The following is a 15889-nucleotide window of genomic DNA, read 5'->3' as shown; positions in this document are numbered from 1 at the left end:
TTTTTGATTTTTTTATTATTATTATTTTGTGTAAATAAAGTTTTATTGGAACCCAGTCACACCCATTCATTTACATATGGTCTATGGCTGATTTTTTTAATATGAAATTTATTGTCAAACTGGTTTCCATACAACACCCAGTGCTCATCCCAACAGGTGCCATCCTCAATGCCCATCACCCACTTTCCCCTCCCTTCCACCCCCCCATCAACCCTCAGTTTATTCTCAGTTTTTAAGAGTCTCTTATGGTTTGCCTTCCTCCCTAATTTTTTTTTCCCTTCTCCTCCCCCATGGTATCCTGTTAAGTTTCTCAGGATCCACATAAGAGTGAAAACATATGGTATCTGTCTTTCTCTGTATGACTTATTTCACTGAGCATCACACTCTCCAGTTCCATCCACGTTGCTACATAGGGCCGTATTTCATTCTTTCTCACTGCCAAGTAGTATTCCATTGTATATATAAACCACAGTTTCTTTATCCACTCATCAGTTGATGGACATTTAGGCTCTTTCCATAATTTGGCTATTGTTGCAAGTGCTGCTATAAACACTGGGATACAAGTGCCCCTATGCATCAGCACTCCTGTATCCCTTGGGCAAATTCCTAGCAGTGCTATTGCTGGATCATAGGGTAGATCTATTTTTAATTTTTTGAGGAACCTCCACACTGTTTTCCAGAGTAGCTGCACCAGTTTGCATTCCTACCAACAGTGCAAGAAGGTTCCCGTTTCTCCACATTCTCTCCAGCATCTAGTCTCCTGATTTGTTCATTTCAGCCACTCTGACTGGCGTGAGGTGATATCTCAAGTGTAAAAGTTTAAATTTTAATGAAGTTCAATTTATCAAGTTTTTTATGTATGTACCTTTTGTGTTATATTTTAGAAATCATCAATGACCCCTGAACCCAATGTCATGAACACTTTCTCCTGTTTTCTTCCAGAAGTTTATAGTTTTAGTTTTTACATTTAAGACCATGAGCACTGGTAATGTAAGGGTCAAGTTTATTATTTTGAATATGGGTATCCAATTGATCCAGCACTATTTCTTTTTTTTGTTCATTTTGTTTTTACTTTATTTTATTCAGACTCATGTTAGTTAACATATAGTGTAGTATTGGTTTGACGAGAATTCAGTGATTCATCACTTACATGTAACACCAAGTGCTCGTCTCAACAAGTGCGCTCCTTAATGCCCATCACTCATTTAGTGCGTCCACCCACCCACCTCCCCTCCAGCAACCCTCAGTTTATTCTCTGTATTTAAGAGTCTCTTGTGGTTTGCCCTCTCTGTTTTTATCTTATTTGCCTTCCCTTCCCCTATGTTCATCTGTTTTGCTTCTTAAATTCCCCATGAGCCCAGCACTATGTCTGAAGAGATTGTCTTCTTACCCACTGAGTTATTCTGGCACCTCTGTTAGAAATTAACGGACTATACGTGTGAGGGCCTACTTCTAGACTCTCTTCTGTCCTACTGCTCTATATGTTTATCCTTATGTCAACAACAGAACATGTTGATGATCATTACAACTTTACAGTAAGCTTCAAAATAGATAGTGTAAGTCTTCTAACTTTATTATTTTTTTCCAAATTTTTTTACTTATTCTAGGACCTTTAACTTTCCATATACATTTTAGATTGGCATGTCTGTTTCTACAAAAAAAGGCTACTGAGATGAAGAATTTTTTTTTAAAGTAGGCCCCACGCCCAGCATGGAGCCCAGTGTGGGGCTTCAACTCATGACCTTGAGATCAAGACCTGAACAGAGATCAAGAGTTGGGCACTTCACTGACTACTGAGCCACCCAGGCATCCCTGGGATGAGGATGTTTATAATAATGAATATTCATAAAGTATTTTAAAATCATGCTATGCACCCAAGGTCATCAGTTTAAGTACCAAACTACAGTGAACTCTCCCACTAGCTATGTAACTTTAGGCAATCTTTAAGCCTCTGTATTCTTTCCTTCTTTTTTTTAAGTAATCTTTACATCCAACATGGGGCTCAAACTCATGACCAAGACAAGAGTCAAATGCTCTACCGTCTGAGCCAGCTAGATGCCCCATCTGTTTTCTCATCTATAAAATAAATGGGGACACCTGGGTGGCTCAGTCAGTTGAGCATCCAGTTCTTAATTTCAACTCAGGTCACGATTCTAAGGTGGTGGGATTGAGCCCTGCATCCAACTCTGTGCTGAGTATGAAGCCTACTTAAGATGTGTCTCTCTGTCTCTCTCTCTCTCTCTGCCTCTCTCCCCTGTTCTCTCTCTCTAAAATTTAAAAAAAAATTTTTTTTACAGAATTTAACAAATAAGTGAATGGGTTGGCTTACTGATCTATTCATCAATTTGGCATGTATAATTTTTTAATTCTAAAATTCACTCATTCAATGATAGTATTAATGATCATTAGTCTACAAAGGTATAGAAGTATTCCTAAAGTTTGGACAAACTAAATATCAGCTAATAGAAAATTTGATTTATTCAACAATACAACAGAATATATCCAGAGCAGTATTAAATTCATAGAACTATTACCTTATTGAGCAAAGCAACCTGGAACCCAGTGTATTCTTTCATATTAAGGTCTAGCAGTCTGTGAGGAACATCCTCTGAAATTCCCTGGAGCAACTGTTGAAAATCTTTCCTATAAGCCATTGATAAACCATGTGATCGGCTTCGGACTTTAATTCCAGTTTCCTGTACTACTTTTTTGCCTACAGATCCGATGACTCGATCAGATTCTATTTTGGCCTAAAGTAAAAATAAATAAGAGTTGGTCTCAACATAATCTAAATTAATAAATTAAACACTAATAGTTTTGGTCTTCTATAAATTAAATACATATTTATATTTTTAAAGTATGTAAGAAGTTAAAACCTCAAGTAGCACAGCTTATGTCAAGTTCTTGGTAAACTAAATATAGCTTAAATAATAATGCCTTACAATTTTAAATCACTATAATAACCTTCTGGAGCAGGGCAAACAAAAACAATTTCAATTTTATTTTATTTACTAATAGCCACTACACTTAAATCATGAAATGTTTAAGTGCATCCTAAATGAAAATATGTATTTCTGAATCAGAGGTGATATAAAACTAGGGAAAAAAAATCTCATCAATATTTACTTAAAGACACTATTATTAGCACATAATTAAATCTTCACAGGTATAACAAAAAGTGATGTAGTTTTTCACTGACAACAAGCAGCAATATTTTGACTCTTTCCAACCTACATCTCAATTAGCAGTTAAAGTAGCAATGGCAAAAGTACCAGAAAAATAATGTATTCTATACAGTAGTAGTATCTTGGCAGTCTAACTGCCCCAAATGACAAAATCAGCGTCTTCAACAAATATTTCAAAAGAAAGTCCCATTTTGAAAGAAAAAAACTACAGGTTTTAAAACATAAAGCAAAAGAAACTGATTTTTAATAAAAGCAACTTTCTAACATACATTTCTCAAAAGAAAACATAACGAATGTTTACAGAATTTCTAGGACACTAATGAGGCCACTTTCATAAACTAGGAATTATTATTTGAAATTAACATTCCAAAACAGCATACCACGTACTTGAGACTGAATTATGTTAATATATATGTGGTTTTAAAACATGTAATGTATTCATATAACGTCATTCCATCAGAACCAGGAGAACTAACATTTGCATTGAAAACCATTCAAAATACTTAATGGTTCTATTTCTTAACATTACCTGTTGACTCAATTTTTTGAGGTATGAAATGACACTGTAACTAAGTCCATATTCCATACTGTCTGCTATTAGGTTAGGTGCTCCCATCATTCTAACAGCTTTCTTCAAAGGCTATAGGAAAAAAGAAAATATCACTCAATCCTAAACTTGTCAAAAACTTATGGCTACATGTATTGTCAGTTTTGAAGATTTTCCAAGAAAGACTTTCTTTTCTTCAATAAGAGAGTAACATGATCATATTTGTATTTCAGTGAAATGTTTGCCTTAAAAAGGACTAGAGGCTATATTTTACCAACACACAGGCAAGAAAGGGTAAAGTCCTGGACTCCTTAGTATCATTGGAGATACTAAGTTTGGAAGAAATGGGGAAGATACAGATCACAGAGGTAAATTTGATAGAAATTAAGTAGTAAGTGAAAAGAAGTCAAGAAAAATGGAAGATTTCTACTTTGGGTAACTGAGTGGGTTGTGACTCAACCATTCACTAGCTTTGTGACCCTGGACCAAGTTATAGATCACCTCTCTGTGTCTGAAGTTTTTCTTTTGTATAACAATAATAGTATCTACTTCATAGGGTTGCCATGGGATTAAATGAACTATACACATAAAGCACATATAAAAGCATCTGGTACACAGGAGGCATTCAGTAAGTGCTAATCATTACTACTGTTACTATTAGCTGAACTGAAAAATCAAAACAAGCTCAGAGGGAAAAATAAGAAGGAAAAGCCAGTTTAATATTTGCTATGTATAGTGTAATACTTTTCAATTGTAAGGAGAGCCTAGTCGAAACCACTTGTGCAACGAAAAAAATCACCAGTATATTTGAGCGGGATACAGTCAAAACAGGATGACAGCCATTCACTGACACCAGAAAGTGTATATGCACTGGTGTCAAAATGGAATCAAATCCAGCTCTGACATCTCAAATCCATGTAGCTTTGCCTGAATTCCCCAGGTTGCTAGGAAAACGAAAGTAAGTCAACAGACCTAACAGTTCATATTCAGTGCGTCTTTCTTTTTCCTCTCTTACATGGCAGGCGCTATGTGCTAGACACACAAGTTATCTCTTACAACTCTAAAATATGATTTTCAAAGCTCAAGACACTAATGCTCTTAGTAGAGACCATTTAGAAGGATTATAGTCAAATGCTATACTATTCCTCCATTTTTAAAAGTAAAAGTAATGTTTAAAAGTGCTTTTAGCATTGGTCTTTTTAGTAAGAGGTTACTTTTTCAAAAAGTAAATAATATATTTAATAATATATACATTACGGTCTTATCTACTGTGATACACTAGGTTGTTAAGTACAGGTGGCCACTGAGCAACATCAGGGTTAGGAGTGCCAACTCCCACACAATAAAAAATCCGCAGATAACTTTGACTCCCCAAAAAGTTAACTAATAGCCTGCTATTGACCAGAAGCCTTACTAATAACATAATCAATTCACACAAATTTTCTGTGCAATATGTATTATAGACTGTATTCTTACAGTAACTCTGAGGTTTATCTTGATTTTTTTTTAATATATTTTCAGGCTATACGATTCATCTGAGAATTTTTCAAATTGCCACATATCTAAAAAAATTTTTCCATTATATTTATTGAAAATAATCCACATACAAGTGGACCTATCCTCTTCAAACCTGTGTTGTTCAAGGGTCAACTGTAATCACAATCTCGTGGTTCTAAAAATAGGAGTCTATAAGAATATATACTTATCTACCTAAAAACATGTTTTTAGAGATTTAGGGAATAATGCAACAAAACTATTCTGTACCCTTAAGGAATAATAATTATAAAACTGCAATTTAACAAGGCAGTACAACAATTGGAGCTATTCTAAAAGCCAGGCTGCCTGGGAGTAAATTCCAGTCTCCCACACAAGTAGCCTTGGACAAATTACTTAATCTTTTAATACCTTAGTTTCCTCATCTATGAAATAGGAATGATGATCTCTACCTTGAAGGATTACCATATAAACTAAATGAGGCAAAATACTTAGCATAATATCAGGCCTAAGGTAAGCATTATATACATGTTCTCATCGTCATTATCATTGCCATCATCATTATTCCACAAATCACTGAAACCTTTCTTTCCCATTACATCTTTATCGGTCATTTGTACACTCAATTTTCATGACATTTATATATTCTATATATTCTATATATTCTATAACAGCAGTAAATACAAGTAAACTATCAGCATAATGTAAAATTTTGTAACAAGTTTTATTTTTAACAATCACATTCTTACCCCAAGATAGTAGGGAGGCATTGTCTTCAAATAACTTTCAAATGACTGTCTCCACTTCAATGTTGGTTTTGCTTTATGTACTTTAAACAAGTCATCTATAAATGAATGTGAACAAACTATCATCATTTTTTTCAGACACGAAAATCAAGTCAAGCACGTTTCATTTTTAAACACTGCTTTCTTATTTGTAAGAGAGTAACATATCAGACATCAATTTTTAACAAAATTAATAGTGGCAAAATTTTGGTTCTGCCATTGAGCAGTAATACCATTTTAAAAACAAAAAGATGCTAATCATGATCTAATATTTCATGAGATAAAGGTAGAATCAGATAAGACACAAGAAAATCTGTACACTATCTAGACCTCGACATAAAACAGATTTGAGGACAGAAACAAAGTATACACAATGTTTTCAATAAAATATACCTACTAATATTTTGACTATAAATTTTTTTTTGACGATAATATTTAAATCTGAAGTGGTTCCATGCATAGAAGTCTTCTCCAACAGTACTGCTCAAAAATTATAGCCAGAGGGTCCCCAGAAACTAACTTTAGGCTTTTATTATATCACTGGAACACATTCATTCATTTAAAAAATATGTGCCTGGATGGCTCAGTCGGTTGAGCGTCCGACTCTTAATTTTGGCTCAGGTCATGATCCCAAGGTCCTGGGATCAAGTCCCACGTCAGGTTCTGTGCTGAGTATGGAGCCTACTTAAGATTCTCTTCCTTTCTCTCTGTCCCCCTCTGTCACTCTCCCCCACTCACATGCACACTCTCTCTCTCTAAAAAAAATAAATACACAAGCATGTGCCAAATGAAAATTATAGATAAATTCTAAGAAAGAAAATACATTCAGATCTATAAATATATGCTTCTACAAAAATCCTTATTTACCAAATACAAAGCCTCTATTACCAATTCTCACTATGTAAGAAAGCTAACTTGTAGAAAACTTGGAATGCTTAAAAATTTAAAACACAGTATCTTCAATAGTTTGTAGAATCAAAGGTGTTTTGACACCGACTTTTAATTTACCACAAACATACACAGGTTGCTATAAAACAACCTTAGATAGGTTCGATATTTCAGAGTATTAACAACAGTTCCGTTAATTTCCACAAAACATGAGAACTTACAAAGACATGTTCCCAATCTTTGTTTTTAGGAAAATCAGTATGTATGCTGAGCCACTGAGAATGGGACACGAGTGACTTACCTAGAAGGGGCAAGAGGACGGGGTAATTGTAAGGCATCACAAATAAGTTGACACAGTTCAGTGCTGTACTGGCTTTCAAGTAACCAAAGGGATGACCGAGCTCACTGTATTTTGCACTATTGCTCACATATACCTGTTAAAAGGGAGTGGTTGAAACTTCACATTTAATAACCTTTACAGAATGTTATTGAAACCATTGATTCAATTTAACTTTAACTTAAAAAAAAAAAAACATCCAACTTCAATTTTTAGGTCACTGTAGTTGCTCAGCTCACCTGCCAACATGTTTGAGGAGATTTCCTTTCCAGGATAAACTGAGTCAGTGGCGAAGGTTCCAACTCATATTTGTCAAAAGGCAATTTGTCAATAACCATCGGTTCACAGTCTGTACAGGAAAACTTCACTACAGGATGAGATGTACGAGGTGGCTAGAGAGGAAAGTCTTATTATTACTATTTACACAAAATACCAGAACAAACTCATTTTCCATATCCCTCACTATCAAAATTTACTCAAGTCCTCAATTTTGCTGGTTAGTTTAATTTACTACTGACTACACTATTAAAGCTGAAAGAAAATACTTTAAAATGTAATGCTTAAATTTTATATAATACAAGAAAAAGACAAACCATTTATATATAGGATAAAAATCTTTTTAGGTGGTAAAAGCAAATTTGTCAGAAGTGCAAAATTTTGGAATAAGTGAGTACTCATAAATTGTCACATCTAGGAAACAACTGAAGTACAGAAACCTTACTAAGTTCTCAACTGTAGCAATTTAATTTCTTGTATGGAGTGGTAGCTTCCAAACTGATAATAGACCTTGTGGTCAGTAAAAATTGCTGAATATATATTAGGACATATACACATTTACTTATAAATTATCTGTAAATTAGCGTATAAGTATGTAATAAGATATATACCAAAATAATATTAAAATTAAGAGAAAAATATACATAAAAAGAAGTTCTAATGTTTTCCTTCCCTATTCCAGTAGACCATCTGGTTACCTCTGTGGTATATACACACTACTTTGGAGAACCTGATCTAAAAGTACAAAAAACCAAAATACCTTAAAGGAAAAAAAAAAAGACATGTTAGAATCCCTGCCCGCCAAATAGTCTCCTTCCTGAAAATCTCACCAATTGAAGGAAATGTAAGCTTTGAAGAAATAACCTGAAATTTCACAGTATGAAAGACTCTTATTACTCCATTACTACCTACGCCCTGGTGGCTCCCAATCCACCGTGTTGGGACTGGATCTCTCTCACCTCTCTTATGTTCCAACTGCCTACTAGACAGAAGTCCCTCAAATACATTCTTATGCAATTCGTTACTTCTCCCCTAAGCTACAAAACCTGTTCTAAAAACCTAGGGGTTGGTTATCCTTAACATCTCTTTATCCTCCATATTTAACTATCACAAAGGCCTAGATAAAATCCCGCAAATTCTAAACCACCAGGCAGAACACATCAACTTGGCAGGTGCTCAGTATTTAGTTACTGCCCTCTGTCAGTACTAAATTCTCACTCTCTAGAAATTTATCTTTTATTTCTTAGTATTCTAATTTATGCCATCATCAGACTAGACTAGACTAGTACAACTACTTATTTTTAATGGCCCTAATTAGCTCCCTCCAATCAATCCCATAGCCACAAAATATAAATATGATCATGTCATTTCCCTATCTGCAATTATTTGGTAAAAGTAGCAAGCTAATCACCTAAAAATAGGACCCAGACTCTTTTCTCTAAACATCAGATACAAAGAGCCTTGATGATCCGGTCCCCATCTGACTTCAACCACCGCACACCGTGTACACCCCACGCTCCAGCCATGCCAAACGACTTGCAAGTTACGCAAGTAGATCATCATCTTTTCACACTCCTGCTTTCATGTCATCCCTGGCAGCTTTATTATTTTCTTCCTTGCATACTGGCAAACAAACTAAGTCTTGAAGTCTGAACTGGCAAGTAAAATGTCTCAGAGATTTTCTCCCTGACACCCTTTCTTGCCCTACACCCCCAGGACATACCAGGCATTTAGGCATCACCTCTTCTTGGCTCTGCTCCATGCCTCTAGCACAGTTAGAGCACTGTAGTGTACTGTGTTTACAGTTACGAGTCTGACCTTCCTATGGAATGGTAAGATGCCGTCGTTTTAGAAGGTAAGCACCATCGTTTTACTCATACTGTGCTCCTGTATCTTGCATGTAACTGACACATATCTTACTGAATCAGTCCATGAAACTCACTTATCTTTTTGGATTAAAATATTGAGATCCAAGAGCAACAATGTGTGTTGGCGAGAGAGGGTGTCTTCCAGAACGTGACAAAGAAAATTTTGCATTTATTACTTCATTTAATCCCCAAAACAATCCCATGAGATAGGAGCTATTATCTCCATTTAACAGACAGGAAATTGAGGCTTAGAGAAGATAACAGACCAAACTCACAGCTAATAACTCGTGGAACCATGATTTCAATTCAGAACCAGGGGTGGCTGGGTGGCTCGGTCAGTTAAGTGACAGACCCTTGATTTTGGCTCTGGTTGTGATCTCACCGTTTGTGAGTTCCAGTCCTACTCTGGGCTGCAGTGACAGTGCAGAGTCTGCCTGGGATTCTCTCCCTCTCTCTCAAAATAAATAAATGAACATTAAAAAATATCTACTTAGAGGCACCTGGGTAGCTCAGTCAGACTCTTGGTTTCGGCTCATGTCATGCATGATCTCACAGTTTGTGGGTTTGAGCCTCGAATTAGCCTCTGTGCTGACAATGCGGAGCCTGCTTGGGACTCTCTCCCTCTCTCTCTTTCTCTTTCTGCCCTCTCCTGCCCCCACTGCCTCTCTCTCAAAATAAATAAATGAACCTTAAAAAAAGGTAGGTATCTTTCAAAACATAAAAATAAAAAAATGAAAAAAATCTATTTAAACAAAACAAAAAATAAAAATTCAGAACCAGTTGCTAAAACTCACATTTAATTTCAGTATCATTGCATCTTATTTGAATACTATTATTTATAAAAATTTCATTTCCCCACTAATACATCCTTTAGTACTAAATCTTGCCAGTGCTTTCCAATATTGTCTCTTTATGATTCTCTCTTCCATCATCTTAATTCAAACTCTCAACATTTCTTACGTGAATCATAGCAATAGCCCTCTAGATAACCTGCTTTCTTTCCAACTCATCTCCTAATATTGCTGCATATGACAACCACCAGATTAAATTTCCTACAGCATCACTCTGTTAAAAACATCTTCACTTATTCTGTGAACCCCAATGAGAAAAGCTCAAATTCCTTAACCATGCATTTAAAGTCGTGAGTACTTTGGTTTATTTAATAGTATTCTCAATGTCCCACATACATGGTATGACCCACCTATACTCTGCTATTTCTCATTCCTCTAAATGGACCTTGTTCTTTTTTACTTCCATACTTTTTCTCATATTGTTTCCTCCCCAACTGAAATCCTACCCACACCTAAAAATCCTCTAACAATTTGCAATAGGCCATCAGAGCAGTATTAATAGATTATGCTTGTGACACTGGTTTTGGATTTCCTTCTATTAGGACTTAACAAGTACTACACATATACACAATAGAATGAATAACCAACAAGGCAATATTTGACACAAACACGGTATCTGTTCTATGAAAGTTGAATGGACACCCAAAGGGAAAGTAAAATGACAAAAGAAATTAAGAGTTTATCTATAAAGGCCAGATTTTAAAACTATGATGATTCAATCAGAACAAGGAAAGGAATAAAGAAGATACTTCACTAAAATTTATAAAGCCTTAATTTCATGTATTACTTCATTAAATCCCTACTAAATAAAGGAAATATCACTTTGTAGACCTGTATAGAGTAAAAGTAAAAAGTACCCTGAAGAGTTGATATAGGTTTAAAGTATAAAGGTTTCAACTTGTGCACTCTTGGTGGGAATGCAAACTGGTACAGCCACTGTAGAAAACAGTACGGAGGTTCCTCCGAAAGTGAAAACTAGAACTACCCTACAATCCAGCAATTGCACTACTAGGTATTTACCCTAAGGACACAAAAATACGGATTCGAAGGGAGACATGCACCCCAGTGCAACATCATTATCAACAACAGCCAAAATATGGAAGCAGCCCAAGTGTCCATCGATAGATGAATGGATAAAGAAGATGTGGTATATAAATACAATGGAATATTATTCAGCCATAAAAATAATGAAATCTTGCCATTTGCAACAACATGAATGGAATTAGAGAATATTATGCTAAGCAAAATAAATCAGAGGGAGACAAAATACCGTATGATTTCACTCATGTGTAACTTAAGAAACAAAACACAGAAGCAAAAGGAAAAAAATAAGAGAGACAAATCAAGAAGCACTCTCAATTACTGATGGTTACAAGGGGAGGTCAGCAGGGGATGGGTGAAATAGGTGATGGAGATTAAACAGAGCACTGTGATGAGCACAGGGTGATGTATGGAGGTGCCGACTCACCATATTGCACACCTGAAACTAATATCACACTGTAAGTTAACTAGAATTAAAATAAAAATAATGAAGTATAAAGGTTTCAGAAAGGGTTCAGTTTAATTCATATAGGATAACCGCATGAAACATTGTTCAAACTGCTTCATGATCTTTGAAATACAGTTCCTATCTTCTAAGGGTAATAGCAAAGAACTACTGTCATGTTCTCCCACACACTATCCTATAAACCTTCAGATACCAGAAAAAAATGTTGATCTGAAAAAACAGTGTATTAACAACACCGAATAGATATTAATTTACATAAGGTTATCCTATCACTATAAGAACCATATAGTGAATACTGATAATTCACAATGATCATTCAAGAAGCCCCACTGTTTCTAAAAATAATTCATGTAAACAAGACTAGAAAGTCATTTCTACCTTAAACTTCTGAATGAGAACACTGAATATAACCTAAAACCATGAAAGTCTACATGAATTTCTAAGACTACGTCCTAAAAGATTACAAACAAGCAACTGGAACTATTTTCTAAACTTTCATTTAAATTCTAAATTGTGTCCTAGAGACAAACCCTCACATTATATTATATTTAGAGATCAAAGAGAAACTCTTGTTCCATCTATGATTTTGCATCCAGATGCCAATCATAAAAACATAAGCATAGTATTAGATTCTAAAGAAAACAGACACCTTTTTTTCCTACTACTTCATAACAATACAGTGTACTAAATCAAGTAACAGCTTACCATAGCACTTTGAACATTGTCTAATTCCAATAAATTAGCCACACCTTTGATAGCAGTTCTTAAAACTAGTATGAAAAGCAGTTAAGCGGCACCTGGGTGGCTCAGTGGGTTAAGCATCTGACTACAGCTCAGGTCATGATCTCACAGTTCAGGAGTTCGAGCCCCACATCTGGTTCTGCACTGACAGCACGGAGCCTGCTTGCGATTCTCAGTCTCCTTCTCTCTCTGCCTGCCACACCCTTCCCCCCTCCCCCCCCGCCACACATGTGTTCTCTCTCTCTCTCAAAATGAAAAATCTTTAAAAAAAAAAAAAAAAAAAAAAAAGAGCAGTTAAATGGTTACTATTACAAAGTCACAGTCTCTCAGGTACTTACTAGTGTTGGAGAATTCTGATCTGGCCAAAAAGATTCTGGAACGGGCCAATGACCTATAGGAACCCCAGTTTTAGGATTTGGTCTCACATATATGAGTTTGTGACAGCTATGCCAGGGCTGTGATCCAAAAGGCCTTGATATATCTGGCTGCCCATCTGTAGCAAAGAAATGAAGACAAAGAAAGCATATGTCAATAAGGAAAAAAGCAAAAAAGTTAAATTATATCCACTGTTACGTTGCTTAATGAAAATGTCTGAGTTTTCTCATTTTTCTTGAATGGTTCTACTATCATGACTACTTAACATTTATATTAAAATCATGAGAGAGTAAATTCTGCAAATTCCAACTATGAGTTCAACATCTGAAAGGAGGTCCCACAGTATCCTTTGCTTGCCGAGTCAGAATATGTAAAACCTCCTTTATGGTAAATACTTGTTTAATGAATGATAGGTTTTCCCTACCAGATGATAAGGGCAAACACCCAATCTCTTCATCATCATTCTTAGCTTAGTAAATGCTACGTAAATACTGCTAAATGAATATTTCTTTCAAATCATTTTAACTAAAGCCCATTTAACTAAAAAAATTTAATATGCAAATCCAGATACAAAGCACCTACCTTTAATCTAAACTTATTCTAGCAAAATAGCAACTGTCTTCAACAGTTCAATAAACATTTACTTGGTGCCTAACTCTAAGCCAAATATTAAAATAACTCAAAAATACATTCCATGTCTAAGAATTCAATTAAAGAAAAAGCTTGTTTATTTAAACCAGAGACAGTGACATAATTTCTATAATCTTACCATCTTCTGCTCCTTCCCTATAATCCTCCTCTGAGAGTACCCATTTTTTTTTTATCTTTATGACTTTTCTCTTCTCCCAGTTACCCACTGTAGTGGACAACCTCTGCCAGGTGTCATTAATGACTTTCTTTTTTTTTTTTTTTTTTTTTTTAATTTTTTTTTTTCAACGTTTATTTATTTTTGGGACAGAGAGAGACAGAGCATGAATGGGGGAGGGGCAGAGAGAGAGGGAGACACAGAATCGGAAACAGGCTCCAGGCTCTGAGCCATCAGCCCAGAGCCTGATGCGGGGCTCGAACTCACGGGCCGCGAGATCGTGACCTGGCTGAAGTCGGACGCTTAACCGACTGCGCCACCCAGGCGCCCCTCATTAATGACTTTCTAATTCTTGTTCTAAACAACGCCATACTACATAGAGGGTCCCAGATATAAGCTGTCCCTTGGTTCTAGTGTAACCCCTTATGCCCTCTAGCTAATAGAAATAGTTCATGATAACAGAATATTAAAATAAAGTCAGGTGGGGCTTAACTAGAGTTAATAGAGTCCAGCTTAATGGCAAAGGCTAGTTTCTCATTTTTGTAACCACACAAACCATTTATTTGTTTCTGACCAGTTTGATCCTTACAAAATGCAGCTAAGGAAATAAACACCTAGGATTGAACACTCTTGTGAATTATGGGACACAGGAGAAGCATATATGCTGGGGAGAAGCAAAGTGGCACACTTTTTCCTAAAAACGAAATATAAGGTGGCTAATCTGCAAATGGTTAATAAGGTTTTCGACTCCTATAAAAATTTCAGGCTATCAACAATCAATATAAAAAAGTGATGCTACTGAACCACTAGCAGTTCACCTTGACTTTCCTGTTTAATTTTCCCTCTTTACCAATAGCCATTTTGTCATCTCAACAATTTGACCTTGTCCATCTTAAAGCCAAATCATGGTAATTTTTCAGTTCTAGTTCAATGACGAAATTTAGAATGTCTATAAGAAAAGTATAATAATACCTTCTACGGGGGAAGGATCTGGTCCTGCTTTTTCAAAGTTTATTACCACCCCACTTTGCACTTTCTGTACCAAGGACTCCAGACATTGATTAAGCATTCTTGGAGAACATACAGAGTATGAACGGCCTGAGATAAAAAGAATAAAGTTAGTTGCAGAAATTTCTACCTTCAGCAAGACAGAACCATAGTGAGGTTTCTGATACTATTAACAAAAGTTCAATGGTAAAGTTTGACTTTATTTCATGATCTTATGGAAAAATGAAGAAAACTAGTTATTTTTAATCAACCAACAATTCCATTTTATGAGAGTATGTAAACTTTTTCTTCTAAATATAGGTATACAGAAAATAGAAATTTGGTCTGAACAAACAACAATGAAAAAAATCGCATTATATACTTATATATGTAGTATATATGCATATTATATAAGATATAACTTAAAATGCATTTATAAAATTATCTCCCAACTGTTACCAATTTATCTTTCATACACATACACAACATCTAATAACTAACCTTCAAAATCTTACTCCTGCTCAACAAAAATATTATCACTAAGATTAATGCTAAGCACATGGCAGATAATCACTAATTATTTAATTAGTCTGATGGAAATTACTGCATATTTTAAACATTTGCACTTTAACAAATAGATGGTAGCATGGGCTTTTCTGAATTTCATCTGGTTTGCGTAGTTGGGAATTAACCTATCTTCAATGAATTTCCCTTTTGTATATTTTAACCTATAGGATTTTTAGTACAAAGCATTTAAAATGCTAGTGGTTAAGACAAAATACTAGTGAAAAGATCTCTTAAACAGGGATTTTCAATAAATATATCTAGAGCTGTGTTATCCCATACTGTAATCATCAGCCACATATGGCTACTGAGAACTTGACATATGACTAGTCCAAATTTAGATGTATACTAACCATAAAATATACACCTGATTCTGTAAAGTTAATAGGAGAAATGTAAACTATTTCAATAATTTTTAAATATCATTTTCATGTTGAAATATTTTTATTTATTGACTTAAAAGATATTAAAATTAATTTCACCTTTTAAGTGACCACTATAATATTTATGATTACATGTGTAACTTGTATCATATTTCTCTCATAGGTGTTGATCCAAACCAATGCTGAAAACCTTCAAACATCTTACAATGTTATCTGCAATAAGCTCACTATGAAAACAGTCCTACTCTTTTTTCTGATTCCATCAATTATTTCCAAATACAGTTATATGATTATAT

At 35.1% G+C, this 15889-nt stretch overlaps 1 protein-coding gene across 6 annotated transcripts in view; it reads right to left on the bottom strand.

Annotated features, from left to right (window-relative positions):
* INTS6 (integrator complex subunit 6) overlaps positions 1–15889 on the bottom strand; it is a 105102-nt gene that overhangs the window by 26906 nt on the left and 62307 nt on the right. For all 6 annotated transcript variants that reach the window (XM_047850426.1, XM_047850418.1, XM_047850409.1 and 3 more), the window contains 7 exons: positions 14632–14757; positions 12818–12972; positions 7476–7628; positions 7201–7333; positions 5976–6070; positions 3715–3825; positions 2535–2750 (listed from right to left, as the gene is read on the bottom strand). In XM_047850426.1, coding sequence (XP_047706382.1) covers positions 2535–2750; positions 3715–3825; positions 5976–6070; positions 7201–7333; positions 7476–7628; positions 12818–12972; positions 14632–14757 — 989 coding nt within the window. The remainder of the gene's footprint in view (positions 1–2534; positions 2751–3714; positions 3826–5975; positions 6071–7200; positions 7334–7475; positions 7629–12817; positions 12973–14631; positions 14758–15889) is intronic.

This window comes from Prionailurus viverrinus, chromosome A1, assembly GCF_022837055.1.
Source record: "Prionailurus viverrinus isolate Anna chromosome A1, UM_Priviv_1.0, whole genome shotgun sequence".
In the NCBI taxonomy this organism is placed as follows: domain Eukaryota; kingdom Metazoa; phylum Chordata; class Mammalia; order Carnivora; family Felidae; genus Prionailurus; species Prionailurus viverrinus.
This window is presented reverse-complemented; position numbering and strand designations above follow the sequence as displayed.